The sequence below is a fragment of the Sus scrofa genome, chromosome 2 (assembly GCF_000003025.6).
Source record: "Sus scrofa isolate TJ Tabasco breed Duroc chromosome 2, Sscrofa11.1, whole genome shotgun sequence".
NCBI lineage: Eukaryota > Metazoa > Chordata > Mammalia > Artiodactyla > Suidae > Sus > Sus scrofa.
This window is the reverse complement of record NC_010444.4, coordinates 76,173,317-76,186,222: the sequence shown is the minus strand read 5'-3', so window position 1 is coordinate 76,186,222 and position 12,906 is coordinate 76,173,317. Positions and strand designations below refer to the sequence as shown.

The 12,906-nt window shown below is 48.0% G+C and overlaps 1 protein-coding gene across 1 annotated transcript in view; it reads left to right on the top strand.

Moving 5' to 3' along the window:
• Nucleotides 1-12,906, top strand: part of TMPRSS9 (transmembrane protease, serine 9) — a 70,386-nt gene that overhangs the window by 42,222 nt on the left and 15,258 nt on the right. The window contains exons 4-9 of the mRNA XM_021084183.1: nt 411-478; nt 586-761; nt 2,024-2,065; nt 4,179-4,292; nt 6,057-6,228; nt 12,370-12,644. Of these exons, the coding sequence (XP_020939842.1) occupies nt 411-478; nt 586-761; nt 2,024-2,065; nt 4,179-4,292; nt 6,057-6,228; nt 12,370-12,644 (847 nt within the window). The remainder of the gene's footprint in view (nt 1-410; nt 479-585; nt 762-2,023; nt 2,066-4,178; nt 4,293-6,056; nt 6,229-12,369; nt 12,645-12,906) is intronic.

Below are 12,906 nucleotides of genomic sequence, written 5' to 3'. Positions count from 1 at the left end.
TGTCCTCATGAGCAGTTACCCCCTTTTTCCTCTCCTCCAGTCCCTGATAGCCAGGTGGGTACCTTCTGTCTCTGTCTGTTCTGGACGTTTCCCATCCAGGGAATCCCACACTGTGTTCTTCTGTGTCTGCTGCTCTCACTGAGCCTCGTGGTTGCCAGGTCCAAGCACGTGGTGGCGAGTGTCAGTGCTTCGCTCCTTTTCAGGCTGTGATGCTCCCATGCGAGGAGGGCCACAATTTATTGATCATCTGTGGATGGAGCACTCTTTTCACAGGCACGACCCCGATGTGCCCCTCCTCATCACTTCCGAGTATGGAGTTTACAAGGAGGTGCTTTCCCACCCCCTCCCCAGTTCTCCCCACAAGGGGTCTCTGCAGGGGCTCACCTTTACTGCTGTTGTTTCCGCTGCAGTTTGTCAGCAGCTTTGAGGAGACAGAGTTGGAGGCCAGCTGCCTGGGCTGCACTGTGCTGAGTTACCAGTGAGTGGGGGCCTCCCTGGGGTGAAGGCACCATGGTGGACCCTGGGGGGTTCCAGCGGATTCCGGCAGAGAGGCGCCCTTCCTCTCCAAGGGCCATCTCCCTACAGGGACGGGAATGGCAGTGTCCTCGTGCACATCCGGCTGCGCTTCCTGCTGCAGCCCCTGCGGACGCTGAGGCCAGGCCTGGAGGAGGAGTTGTTACAGCGGGGCCTCCATAGGAGGCTGCAGGGCCACGGCCTCCCCCTGGCCACCTATGGCACCATCGCGTCAGTGTGGCTCACAGGCAAGTGACCCCAGAGACAGGGCTGGAAGGGAGGGACTGCTGGGGCCGGGGAGCCTGGTGAAGTTGAATTAAACTTTAGGTTTTCCAGAGTTCCCTTGTGGCACAGTGGGTTAAGGATCTGGTGTTGCACAGCTGTGATACAGGCTACAACTCAGTACTAGTTCGATCCCTGGCCTGGAAACTCACATGCCATGGGCATGCCAAAAAAAAAATTTTTTTTTTTTTGGTGTTTTGTCCTTTTAGGGCTGCACCTGCTGCATATGGAGGTTCTCAGGCTAGGGGTCTAATGGGAGCTGTAGCTGCCAGCCTACGCCACAGCCACGCCAGATCCGAGCTGCATCTGTGAACTACACTACAGGTCATGGCAATGCCGGATCATTAACCTACTGAGCACGGCCAGGAATCGAACCCATAACCTCATGGTTCCTCATTGGATTCGTTTCTGCTGCGCCATAATGGGAATAAACTTTAAACAGAGTTCCTGTCATGGTGCAGTGGAAACGAATCCAATGAGGAACCATGAGGTTGAGGGTTCGATCCCTGGTCTTGCTCAGTGGGTTAAGGGTCCAGCATTGCCATGAGCTGTGGTGTAGGTAGCAGATGCAGCTCAGATCCTGAGTTGCTGTGGCTGTAGTGTAGGCTGGCAGCTGTAGCTCCAGTTAGACTTCTAGCCTGGGAACTTCCATATGTCATGGGTGCAGCCCTAAAAAGCAAAAAAATAATAAAAATTAATAAACTTTAAGAGTTTCCACTGTGGCACAGTGGGTTAAGGATCCAACTGCAGTAGCTCAGGTCCCTGCGAAGTTTCAAGTTCAGTCTCCAGCGTGGTGCAGTGAGTTAAAAGCATCTGGCTGTTGTCACAGCTGCGGCTCAGGTTCCATCCCTGGCCTGGAAGCTTCCATAAGCCACTAGTGCAGCCATGAAAAAAAAAATTGTTGCCTTGATCTTACCTGAGGTATGTTCCTGGTCCCCTCTCCACCACCCCTGACTTACTGGGCGAGTCTCAATGACCCTGCCAAATGCTCTCTGCAGTGATGGAAATATTTTAGGTCTGTGCCGTGCACCCTGGAAGCCCCCATGTGGCTGTTGGACTCTTATCATGAGAAACAGAATGTTTCATCTGATTTTATCTTCATGAATTTAAGTTGCAATTTCAGTAGCTCCTGGGTGGACAGAGTGGCTCCCTGCTTTGCAACACAGTGTTTTCAAAGAACCTGGCCCCTTGGTAAGTGAGCTTCTATTTTTTCCCTGTTTTGCTGCAGGAAGCCAGAGGGGGCTGCTTACAGAAAGAGACTTAAAATCAGGTATGTGTATCAAGCTCCTCTGAGTTCCCTCCCCTCTGCCCAATTTTCTCAGGGGTTTCCTGAGGGTTTTTTGAGACACAAAAATTGGAAATCCCTCCAACATAATAAGTTTTGTGCACCAGCCTTTTGTGGGGGAAATAGATTCATAATCCTGTATGAGCAAAGAATTTAAAAACAAGGCATTTTGGAATTCCCATTGTGACTCAGCAGGTTAAGAACCCAACTAGGAGTTCCTGTTGTGGCTTAGTGGTTAACGAATCTGACTAGCATCCATGAGGACGCAGGTTCAATCCCTGGCCGAGCTCAGTGGGTTAAGGACCTGGTGTGGCTGTGGTTGTGGCCGGCAACTACAGCTCTGATTAGACCCCTAGCCTGGGAACCTCCATATGCCGAGGGTGCGGCCCTAAAAAAAAAAAAAAAAAAAAAAGAACCCAACTACTATCCATGAGGATGCAGGTTAGATCCTTGGCCTCGCTCAGTGGGTTAAGAATCTGGCACTGCCACAAACTATAGCATAGGTCAAAGATTCGGCTCAGATCCTGCATTGCTATAGCTGTGTTATAGGCTGGCAGCTTCAGCTCTGATTCGCCCCCTAGCCTGGGAACTTCCATAGGCCACAGGTGAGACCCCAGAAAGAAAAGGCAAGGAGTTCCCCGGTAGCCTGGTGGTTAAGGATCTGGTGTTATCACTGCTGTGGAGTGGGTTTGATCCCCGGCCCAGGAACTTCAGCATGCCACATGCATGGCCAATAAACAAACAAAAAATAAATAAACCACAACAACAACAACAAAAAAAAAGACAAAAAGACAAAAGACAAAAAAAAAAAAAAAAAAAAAAAAAAAAAAAAAAACAAGGAGTTCCCGTCGTGGCGCAGTGGTTAACGAATCCGACTAGGAACCATGAGGTTGCGGGTTCGGTCCCTGCCCTTGCTCAGTGGGTTAACGATCCGGCGTTGCCGTGAGCTGTGGTGTAGGTCACAGACGCGGCTCGGATCCCGCGTTGCTGTGGCTCTGGTGTAGGCCGGTGGCTGCAGCTCTGATTCAACCCCTAGCCTGGGAACCTCCATATGCCGCGGGAGCGGCCCAAGAAATAGCAGCAACAACAACAACAAAAAAAAAGACAAAAAGACAAAAGACAAAAAAAAAAAAAAAAAAAAAAAAAAAAAAAAAAAAAAAAAAAATAAATAAACCAAAAAACAAACAGTTTAGGGGGGAAAAAGAAAAAAGAATAGGTACCACCTGGAATTTCATTGTTTTTAATATTTTGGTGACTCTCCTCCCAGAGGGCTCACAACACATGTAGATACATTTATTTAGCTTTACATCAACAGTCCCCAACTAGGGATGATCCTGCCCCCCCTCCACGGGGACCCTAGACAATGTCTGGGGACATCTGTGGCTGTCACAACTGGAGGTGCTCCTGGCATTGAGTGAGTGGGGTTAGAGAAGCTGCTCCACCCCCAACAGCGCCCAGAATAGTTTCCTGGCCCCCAGAGAAAGACTGGCCCCAAATGTGAGCCTACACTTAAATTGCAAAGTTTCTGTTAGGTGTATTTTACCAGAACTTAAAAAAATTAATTTTGGAGTTCCCATCATGGCTCAGTGGTTAGCGAACCCAAGTACTGGCAGTGGGGACATGGGTTCGATTCCTCGCCTTGCTCATTGGGTTAGGGATCTGGCGTTGCCGTGAGCTGTGCTATAGGTTGCAGATGCAGCTCAGGTCCCGCATTGCTGTGGCTGTGGTGTAGACCGGCAGCTACAGCTCCAAATGGACCCCTAGTCTGGGAACCTCCACATGCCATGGGTACGGCCATAAAAAAGACCAAAAAAAATTTAATTTCACCTATATTTTACTTTTAAAAAGCATGACTGGTAGAAATATAAAAGTACATATATGGCACACTACACTTGAGTTGCACAGCCCTGGCCCCGTGCTCATTGGCATTCTCGAGTTAGGTCTCTGTCCTGATTATGAGAAAGTGATTTCAGAAATGCTCAGAGAAAAGAAAGCAGAAATGTTTCCCACACTCTGGAGTTTCCATGTGGAGGGCGGGCTCTCCCAGCAGCCAGGAAGGACGGCATGATGTCAGCAATGTGGTTCTTATTGGCCTCAGGTCGCTGTGTGGGGAATGCCTTTTCCTGTGGAAACAGCCAGTGTGTGACCAAGGTGAACCCAGAGTGTGATGACACCGCGGACTGCTCCGATGGAACCGATGAGGCCCACTGTGGTCAGTCTGCTTGTCTGGTCTGGTCTCCTGGCCACGTCCCCTTTCCAGAGTCAGTTGCTGGCCCTGCTCTCTGGCCCAGTATGCCCATCACCCGCAGACATGTGGGCTTGGCATTTGCTGGAGCTGGGCAGAGAAGGGGAGGAAGCACCCACGATACGATAAGAAACATGAGCAGCGAGCAGAGAAGGGAGACCTCGAGGTGCATGGAGTGGAGAGCCCTTGAGTGAGAGGGGAAGAAACCAGGCTGATAAGAGGTCCTGGTCAACCTGCAGGAAGCCTCAAGTGCAGGAACTGGAGCTATGTCTTGTATATGGTGGAAAGTCACAAAGAAGATATGAGAAAGGGAATCTTGCAATTGAAATGTTGCAAGAGTAGTCAGCATTTTTCTAGCAATACTAGCCCATTCAATACAGTAAGAACAGCAGTTTAAATATTGGAAAGGAAGAGAGAAAACCGTTGTAATTTGCAGTGGGTGTGGTTGTCTAAGTAAATCAATAAATTGACTAAAAAAATCTATTGGATAAATAAGACAGTTCAACAATGAGGGAAAGATAGGATAAATATTAACATGTAAAAAACTGTTGTTTTGCTTTATGCAAGTTATAATGGGTTAGAAGGTATAATGAGAAAAAATCCCACTCTTGGAGTTCCATTGTGGCACTGTGGGGTTAAGATCCCAACATAGTGTCTATGAGGATGCAGGTTTGATCCTGGCCTCATTCAGTGGGTTAAGGATCCAGAGCTGCCAAAAGCTGTGGCATAGGTTGCAGATGCATTGGACCTGGTGTTGCTGTGACTGTGGCATAGACCTGCAGCTGCAATTCTGATTTGACCTCTAGCCCAGGAACTTCCATACGTCACAGGTGCAGCCATAAAAAGAAAAAAAATTCCACTCTTGATCAATAGCAACACAGTATAACATAAAGATGTGACATGTCTATAATAATTGTATATAATTATAAAATTTTACTGAAGGACCTAAAAGACTAAACACACAGACATGTCATCCTATGAAAAGATGAACACACAAAGATTTTGAAACTTTCAAAATACATGGTGAGGGAGACGTTCACAGTGATGTGGAGGATGATCTGTGGAGGCTGATTGAAATTGCCAGGCGTGGTTGGGGTTCTCTAGAACTTCCTCAGGTTCAGTGGTTCACTAGAAGGACTTATAGAATTCAGTAGAGCTGTTACATGGGTGGTTATAACTTCTTACAGTGAAAGGATATGGATGAAAATCAGTAAAGCAAAAGGCACAGAGTCCAGGAGACACCAGGCTTTAGCAAGTCTCCAGTTATCCTCTCCCAGTGGAGTCACGTGGACAGCACTTAACTAATTCTCCCAGCAGCATATGTGACAACACAGGCAAAGTATTTCCATCCAAGGGAGCTCACCCAAGCCTTGGTGTCCAGGGTTTGTACTGGGGGTGGGGCACATAGGCATGTAGCACCCATACAGCTGACTTTAGGGTATGAGGGTCCTATAGCTGCTGAAACAAATCCCTGGCTGAGTGGATTAAACAACAGAAATTTATTCTCTCTCAGCTCTGGAGGCTAGAAGTCCACAGTCAATGTGTCAGCAGGGTCTGTTCCTTCTGAGGCTGTGGAGCAGAACCTGTCCCATGCAGTCTCCTTGCTTCTGGTGGTTTGCTGGCATCACTGGCATTCTTTGAACATGAGGGCTGTGGGGATGAGAGATGTGCCAGGATTGTGGCCAAGGTTCTGCCTTCTTGGGGTCCTTGTTGGTGATCTCTGTCTTGCAGACTGTGGTTTGCAGCCTGGCTGGAGGACAGTCGGCAGGATTGTGGGTGGTGTGGAAGCGGCCCCAGGGGAGTTCCCTTGGCAAGTCAGCCTCCGTGAAAACAACGAACACTTCTGTGGGGCTGCTGTCATCAGTGCCAGGTGGCTGGTGTCTGCTGCCCACTGCTTCAATGAGTGAGTCCATGGCCCTGACTCTCAGAGCCCACCCCACCCCATTGCACCTTCCTTCCACTCTGGGGACCCCACTTGCCTGAGTGTCCTCAAAGCTCCTTGGAACCTTTCCTCCTTCCCTCAATCTCCCCTCCCCTTTCCTCCTTCCCTCCCTCCAATCCTTCCTTCCTTTTCTTCCTTTCTTTCTCTCTCTCCTTCCTTCTCTTTTCTTTTTGTTAATCTGAATGCATTAAAATTTGTTTAAATTGTGGCAACGTATATATAACACAAATTTTCTTTGTGTGTGTGTGTGCTTTTTAGGGCCGCACCTGCAGCATATGGAGGTTCCCAGGCTAGGGATCGAATTGGAGCTGCAGCTGCCAGCCTGCACCACAGCCACAGCAACACAGGATCTGAGCCACGTTTGCAACCTACACCACAGCTCACAGCAATGCCATATCCCTAACCCACTGAACAAGGCCAGGATTGAACCCGCATCTTCATGGATCCTAGTTGGGTTCGTTAACCACTGAGTCATGGAGGGAACTCCCAAATTTACATATTAAGTATACAATTCAGTGACATTAAGCACATTCACATTGTCATGTGACCATCCCCACCATCCATCTCCAGGACTTTCTCATCTTCCCAAACTGAAACTCTGTCCCCATTAAACACTGACTTCCCCAGCCCCTGCCCCACCATCTACTTCCTATCTCTGTGGATCTGACTCCTCCAGGGACCTCAGGTAACTAGAATCATATAGCACTTGTCTTTTGAGACTGGCATTTCACTTAATGTGTTTTCAGGGTTCATGTACAGTGTAGCATATATCAATTGCGTCTTTCCTTTTCATGGCCAAATAATATTCCAGTATGTGGATGGCCACACTTGTGTTTATTCATTCATCCTATCCATGGACACTTGGGGTTGTTCCCTCCCACTTTTTTTTTTCTTTTTCTTCACTTTTTAGTGCCATACTGCAATCTATGCAAGTACCAGGCTAGGGTCAAATTGGAGCTGCAGCTGCCAGCCTACACCACAGTAACGCAGGATCCAAGCCACATCTGTGACCTACACCACAGCTCATGGCAACACTGGATCCTTAACCCACTGAGTGAGGCCAGGGATTGAGCCCACATCCTCATGATACTAGTTGGGTTCATTACCACTGAGCCACAATGGGAACTCCTTTTGACTGTTGTGAATCATGCTGATATTTGAGATTGTCTTACTCACTATTTCCAATTCCTTTGGATATAAACTTAGAGGTAGAATTTCTGGGTCATGTGGTGATTCTGTGTTTACTCTTTTGAGGAACCACCATCCTGTTTTTCTTAGTGGCTACAGCATTTTCTATTCCCACCAGCCATGTGCAAGGGTTCTGATTTCTCCACATCCTTGAGAGCTTGTAAAGCTGGTTTGGTTGTGTTGAGTCCTTTTAGCTTTTGCTTGTCTGTAAAGCTTTTGATCTCCTCATCTAATTGCAATGAGAGCCTGGCTGGGTAGAGTATTCTTTGTTGTAGGTTTTCCCCTTTCATCACTTTAAATATATTGTGCCACTCCTTTCTGGTCTGAAGAGTTTCTGTTGAAAAATCAGCTGACAGCCTTATGGGGGTTTCCTTGTATATTATTTGTTGTTTTGCCCTTGCTGCTTTAGCATTCTCTCATTGTCTTTAACTTTTTGTCATTTTGATTACAAAATATCATGGTGTGTTCCTCTGGGTTTAATCCTGAATGGGACTCTCTGTGCTTCCTGAACTTGGGTGACCATTTCCTTTCCCAGGTCAGGGAAGTTTCAAGCTATTATCTCTTCAAATATTTTCTCACGTCCTTTCTCTTTTCTCCTTCTGGAACTAGTAATGTGAATTATAGTGCGCTTGATGTTGTCCCAGAGTCTCTTAAACTGCCCTCATTTCTTTTCATTCTTTTTTTCTGTTCAGTGTCCATGATTTCCACTACCCTGTCCAGCTTGCTGTTCTGATCCAGCTCACTGATCTGATCCAGCTCACTGATCTGTTCTTTTGTATCATTTAGTCTACCCTTGATTCCTTTTAGTGTATTTTTCATTTCGGTTATTGTCTTCATCTCTAGTAGTTCTTTATGTTTTCTAAGTCTTTGTTAAAAACGTCTGACTTCTTACTCTTTGCATCCATTCTCTTCCCATGTTCTTTGACCATCTTTATGATCACTACGCCGAATGCTTTCTCAGGCTGATTGTTTATCTCTACTTCACTTAGTGATTCTTCTGGGATTTCCTCTTGTTCCTTCATCTGGAATGTGTTCCTCTGCCCTCTCATTTTACCTGAATTGCTTTTTGTATTTTTGCGCATCTGGTAGGCGAGTTACATTTCCCAGCCTTGAAGAAGTGGCTTCTATATATGTCCTCTGTGTCCAGCAGTGCACTTCCTTCTCATCACCCAAGCTAGACGTTCTAGAGATTCCTCCTAAGAGGACTGTGTGGTGAGCTGACTATGTGGGTGGTCTGGTGGGCTTGGTGGGCCCCTAGTCTACCTGGTTGCTAGACCTTGCCTTGTGTGGATGTTGCTGGCTGCTGTTTAGCAGGCCGTGGTCACAAGGATGGAGAACCCTAGGGGGGTCTCAGAGCTAATGCTGGCTCACTGTAGGGTGGACTCAAGGTCTGAAAACTCTGGGCTCTTGTCCACCCACTGGCAGTTGAAGCCAGATCCTGGGATTAATGACGACTCCTAATAGGTAGAGCTGGTTTCTGGAGTCTGGCTGCAGGGCCCAGGCACCCCAGAACTTGTTTCAGATCATTGGGTGTGGGGAGTGGGCAGTTCCTAACACAGTTGGATATGGGGTCCAGAGTGTCGGGAGGGTTGCATTGGCCTAATAATGGGCAGGACCAGGGCCCAGCTGGTCTCAGGATAGGGTCTGGCCTGTTGTTGGTGGACTCAATCCACAGGCTGTGGGATCATAGTTTTCTTGCATCTGCTGTCTGAGGCTGATCTAGAGGCTTGTGCAGTCTTGCTGGTGGGAGGAGCCAGTCCCTGCTCACGGTGGGTGGAGCTATGCCCTTTGGTTGGCTGGGTCATGTCTAGGGGCGTGTCTGGAGGCAACTGTGGGTACTTTAGTCTTTAGGCAGCCTATTGGCTGGTGGATGGGGTTGGCTGGTTGATGGGGCTGTATCCTTACCCATTTAGTTGACTGGCCTGAGGCCTCCCAACACTGGTACCTGCAGGCTGTTGGGTGAGGCCAGGTCTCTGAGCCAAAGAGCCAAGATGACAGCTGCCAACATCAGTGTTCATGATGCTGAATGCTTCCAAATCTGTCTGCTGCCAGTGTCTATGTCCCCAGGGTGAGCAGCTGTCACCCCCTGCCTCTCCAAGAGGCGCTCTAAGACCAGCAGAAAGGTCTGACCATGCTCCTGTCAAATTACTGCTTCTGCCCTGGCTCCTGGTGCACATGAGAGTCTGTGTGTTCCCCTTAAAAGTGAAGTCTCTATTTCTCCTAGTTTTGTGGGGCTTCTGCAGTCAAGACCCCACTGGACTTCAAAGCCAAATGCTCTGGGAGATTGTTTTCCTGCTGCTCAACCCCCAGGCTGGTGAGCCTGACTTGGGGCTCAGAACTCTTGTTTGCATCATAGAATATCTGCAATAAAATTGTTCTCCAGCTTATAGGTTGCACACCTGGAGGGTAGGGGACTTGATTATATTGTGAGTCTGCCCTTTCTTCCCATCTTGTGATTCCTTTCTTATGTTTCTAGTTGTTGATCTTTTCTGGTAGGTTCAGTCTTTTCTTTGATGGTTGTCCTGCAGATAATTGTGATCTGGGTGTGCTTGTGAGAGGACATGAGCTCAGGGTCTACTGCACCATCTTGGCCACTGTCCCAGCTTCTCCACATCTCACCATCATTTGTTACTTTGTTTTTGGTCATGCCTATGGCATGCAGAAGTTCTGGGGCCAGGGATCGAACCTGCATCACAGCAGTCACCCAAGCCATAGCAGTGACAATACCAGGTCCTTAATATGCTGAGCCACCAGGGAACTCCCACTCTTTTTGTGTGTCGCTGCCAGAGATTGAATCCGAGCTATAGCTGTGACCTACACCATAGCTGCAGCAATACCAGATCCTTTAAACCACTGTGCTGGGCCTCAGCAACTACTTGAGCCACTACAGTTGAATTTGGGTTTTTTTTTTTTTTTTTTTTGTCATTTTAGGGCTGCACTTGTGGCTTATGGAAATTCCCAGGCTAGGGGTCCAGTTGGAGCTGCAGCTGCAGGCATACTCCGCAGCCACAGCAACTCAGGATCTGAGCCACGTCTGTGACCTACACCACAGCTTATGGCAATGCCAGATCCTTAACCCACTAAGTGAGGCCAGGGATCAGATCTGCAATCTTATGGGTATTAGTCATGTTTTTAACCCACTGAGCCACAACGGTAACTCCCTGTGGTTGATTTTTTTTTTTTTTTTTTTTTTTTGCTTTTTAGGGCCTCGCCTGAGGGATGTGTAAGTTCCCAGGCTAGGGGTCAAATCGGAGCTACAGCTGCCAGCCTATGGCACAGCAATGCAGGATCCTTAACCCACTGAGCAAGGCCAGGGACCAAACCTGCAACCTCATGGTTACTAGTCAGATTTGTCAGATTTGTTTCCACTGAGCCATGACGGGAGCTCTTCTTTGCCCATTTTTGAATTGGGTCTTTTTTTTCTTGTTGCTGAGGAGGGTCACAATCTTTAACAACTAGAGTGGGCAATCTGGATGGAGCTGGCCAAAGGGTGGGAGAAGGTTCTGGAAGCCTCTGGCTGTGTCAAGCATGGCTGTTTGTTTGTTTCCATCTGAGGAGTCCTTAGGGAGAGGGCAGGAAGCATAGGCTTCCCTGGGAAACCATTGCCTAAGAATTGCCCCCAGGGGTCGCTAACAGAACAGCCTGTTGGGGTTCTGGGAGAAGCCTACTCCCTGCCCAGGAAGTCATGGTCTGGGGGACAGAGGTCACATAAGCAATGACATTCAAGGCAATAAGTGTTTTTATTATTATTATTTAAAATGTCATTCTAGGAGTTCCTGTCATGGCTTAGCGGTTAACAAACCTGACTAGTATCCATGAGGACGTGGGTTCAATCCCTGGCCTCGCTCAGTGGACTAAGGATCTGGCATTGCCGTGAGCTGTGGGATAGGTCACAGACATGGCTCGGATCCCCTGTTGCTGTGGCTGTGGTGTAGGCCAGCAGCTACAGCTCTGATTAGACCCCTAACCTGGGAACCTCCATATGCCCTGGGTGCGGCCCTAAAAAGACAGAAAAAAAAGTCATTACTGGAGTTCTTGCTGTGATGCAGTGAATTAAGTATCTGGCATTGTCTTTGCAGTGGCTCAGGTTGCTGCTGAGACACAGGTTCGATCCTCAGCTTGGGTACTTTCATATACTGTAGGTGTGGCCAAATAAATGCTCGATTAATTAAAATTTCATTCTTTTTGGAGTTCACAGTGGCCTAACGGATTAAGGATCTGGCATTGTCACTGCTGTGGCTCAGGTCACTACTGTGGCTCGAGTTCGATCCCTGACCTGGGAACTTCCGCACACCACAATCATGGTCAGAAAAATAAAATTTCATTCCTCTCAATATTTTATTATGAAAATATTTAAACAGAAAAGATTAAAAAACCCAGCCCAATAAGCACCCATGAGCCTGTGTCTAATTGCAAATGTTGTGAATATTTTGCCATAATTTGCTTTCTATATGTACACACACATATGTTTATATATTTTTGCCAAAACATTTGAAATTAAGTGGAAGGCATCATGAGGCATCACCTCAGAATCTCCTATACACATCTGTGGCTCGTGTGCCCAGAAAACCATTGTCACGTAAGAAAATGAGAAACGGCTGCACAGTGTGATCTAGCAGCCAATCCATATTCAAATGCCTCACTCGCCTCACCCTAATCCCAGCCCTGTAGGATCCTGTCTTTGTTTAAATGTTGATGATTCCTGCACCATGAATTTTTGGTTTGGTTTTTTGTTTTTTTGTTTTGTTTTTGCATTTATTCAGAGTTTTGACCATGTAGCATGAGAGTAGTATTATTAGTCTCAGTGGCTGAATTGTGGAGCGCTCTCCTTAACCTTTGCCTCCCAGGTGAGTGCCTAGCTCTTCTCACCCTCCAAGCCATCCTCTGAGCAGTGGGGGGTTGTTTGTCCTGCAGGTTCCAAGACCCCACCGAGTGGGTGGTCTACGCGGGTACCACCTACCTCAGTGGCCTGGAAGCCAGCACGGTGCGGGCCCGTGTGGTCCGGATCATCACACACCCCCTGTACAACTCCGACACGGCTGACTTCGACGTGGCAGTGCTGGAGTTGGGCGGCCCCCTGCCCTTCAGCAGGCACGTGCAGCCTGTGTGTCTCCCGGCTGCCACCCACGTTTTCCCACCCAGGAAGAAGTGTCTGATCTCCGGCTGGGGCTACCTCAAGGAGGACTTCCGTAAGTACCTGTTGCTCGCAGCCAGGCTGCCGGGCAGCAGGCAAAGCCAAGCCAGGCCATGCAAGCAACACACAGTCTGACCTCTTTAGCTGCAGATTTGCCTGCTCGCTGAGGTTTACTAATAACCCCGAGTGGCGGTTACAAATTCGTGGTGGTTTGTGGTCGTCCTGTGATACGAAGCTTGAGTAGTTCTAGGCGACATCCTGCCTTCTTGGTTCAGTGAAGACTGGAATCCATTGTCATTTTCATGGTCTATTTACAG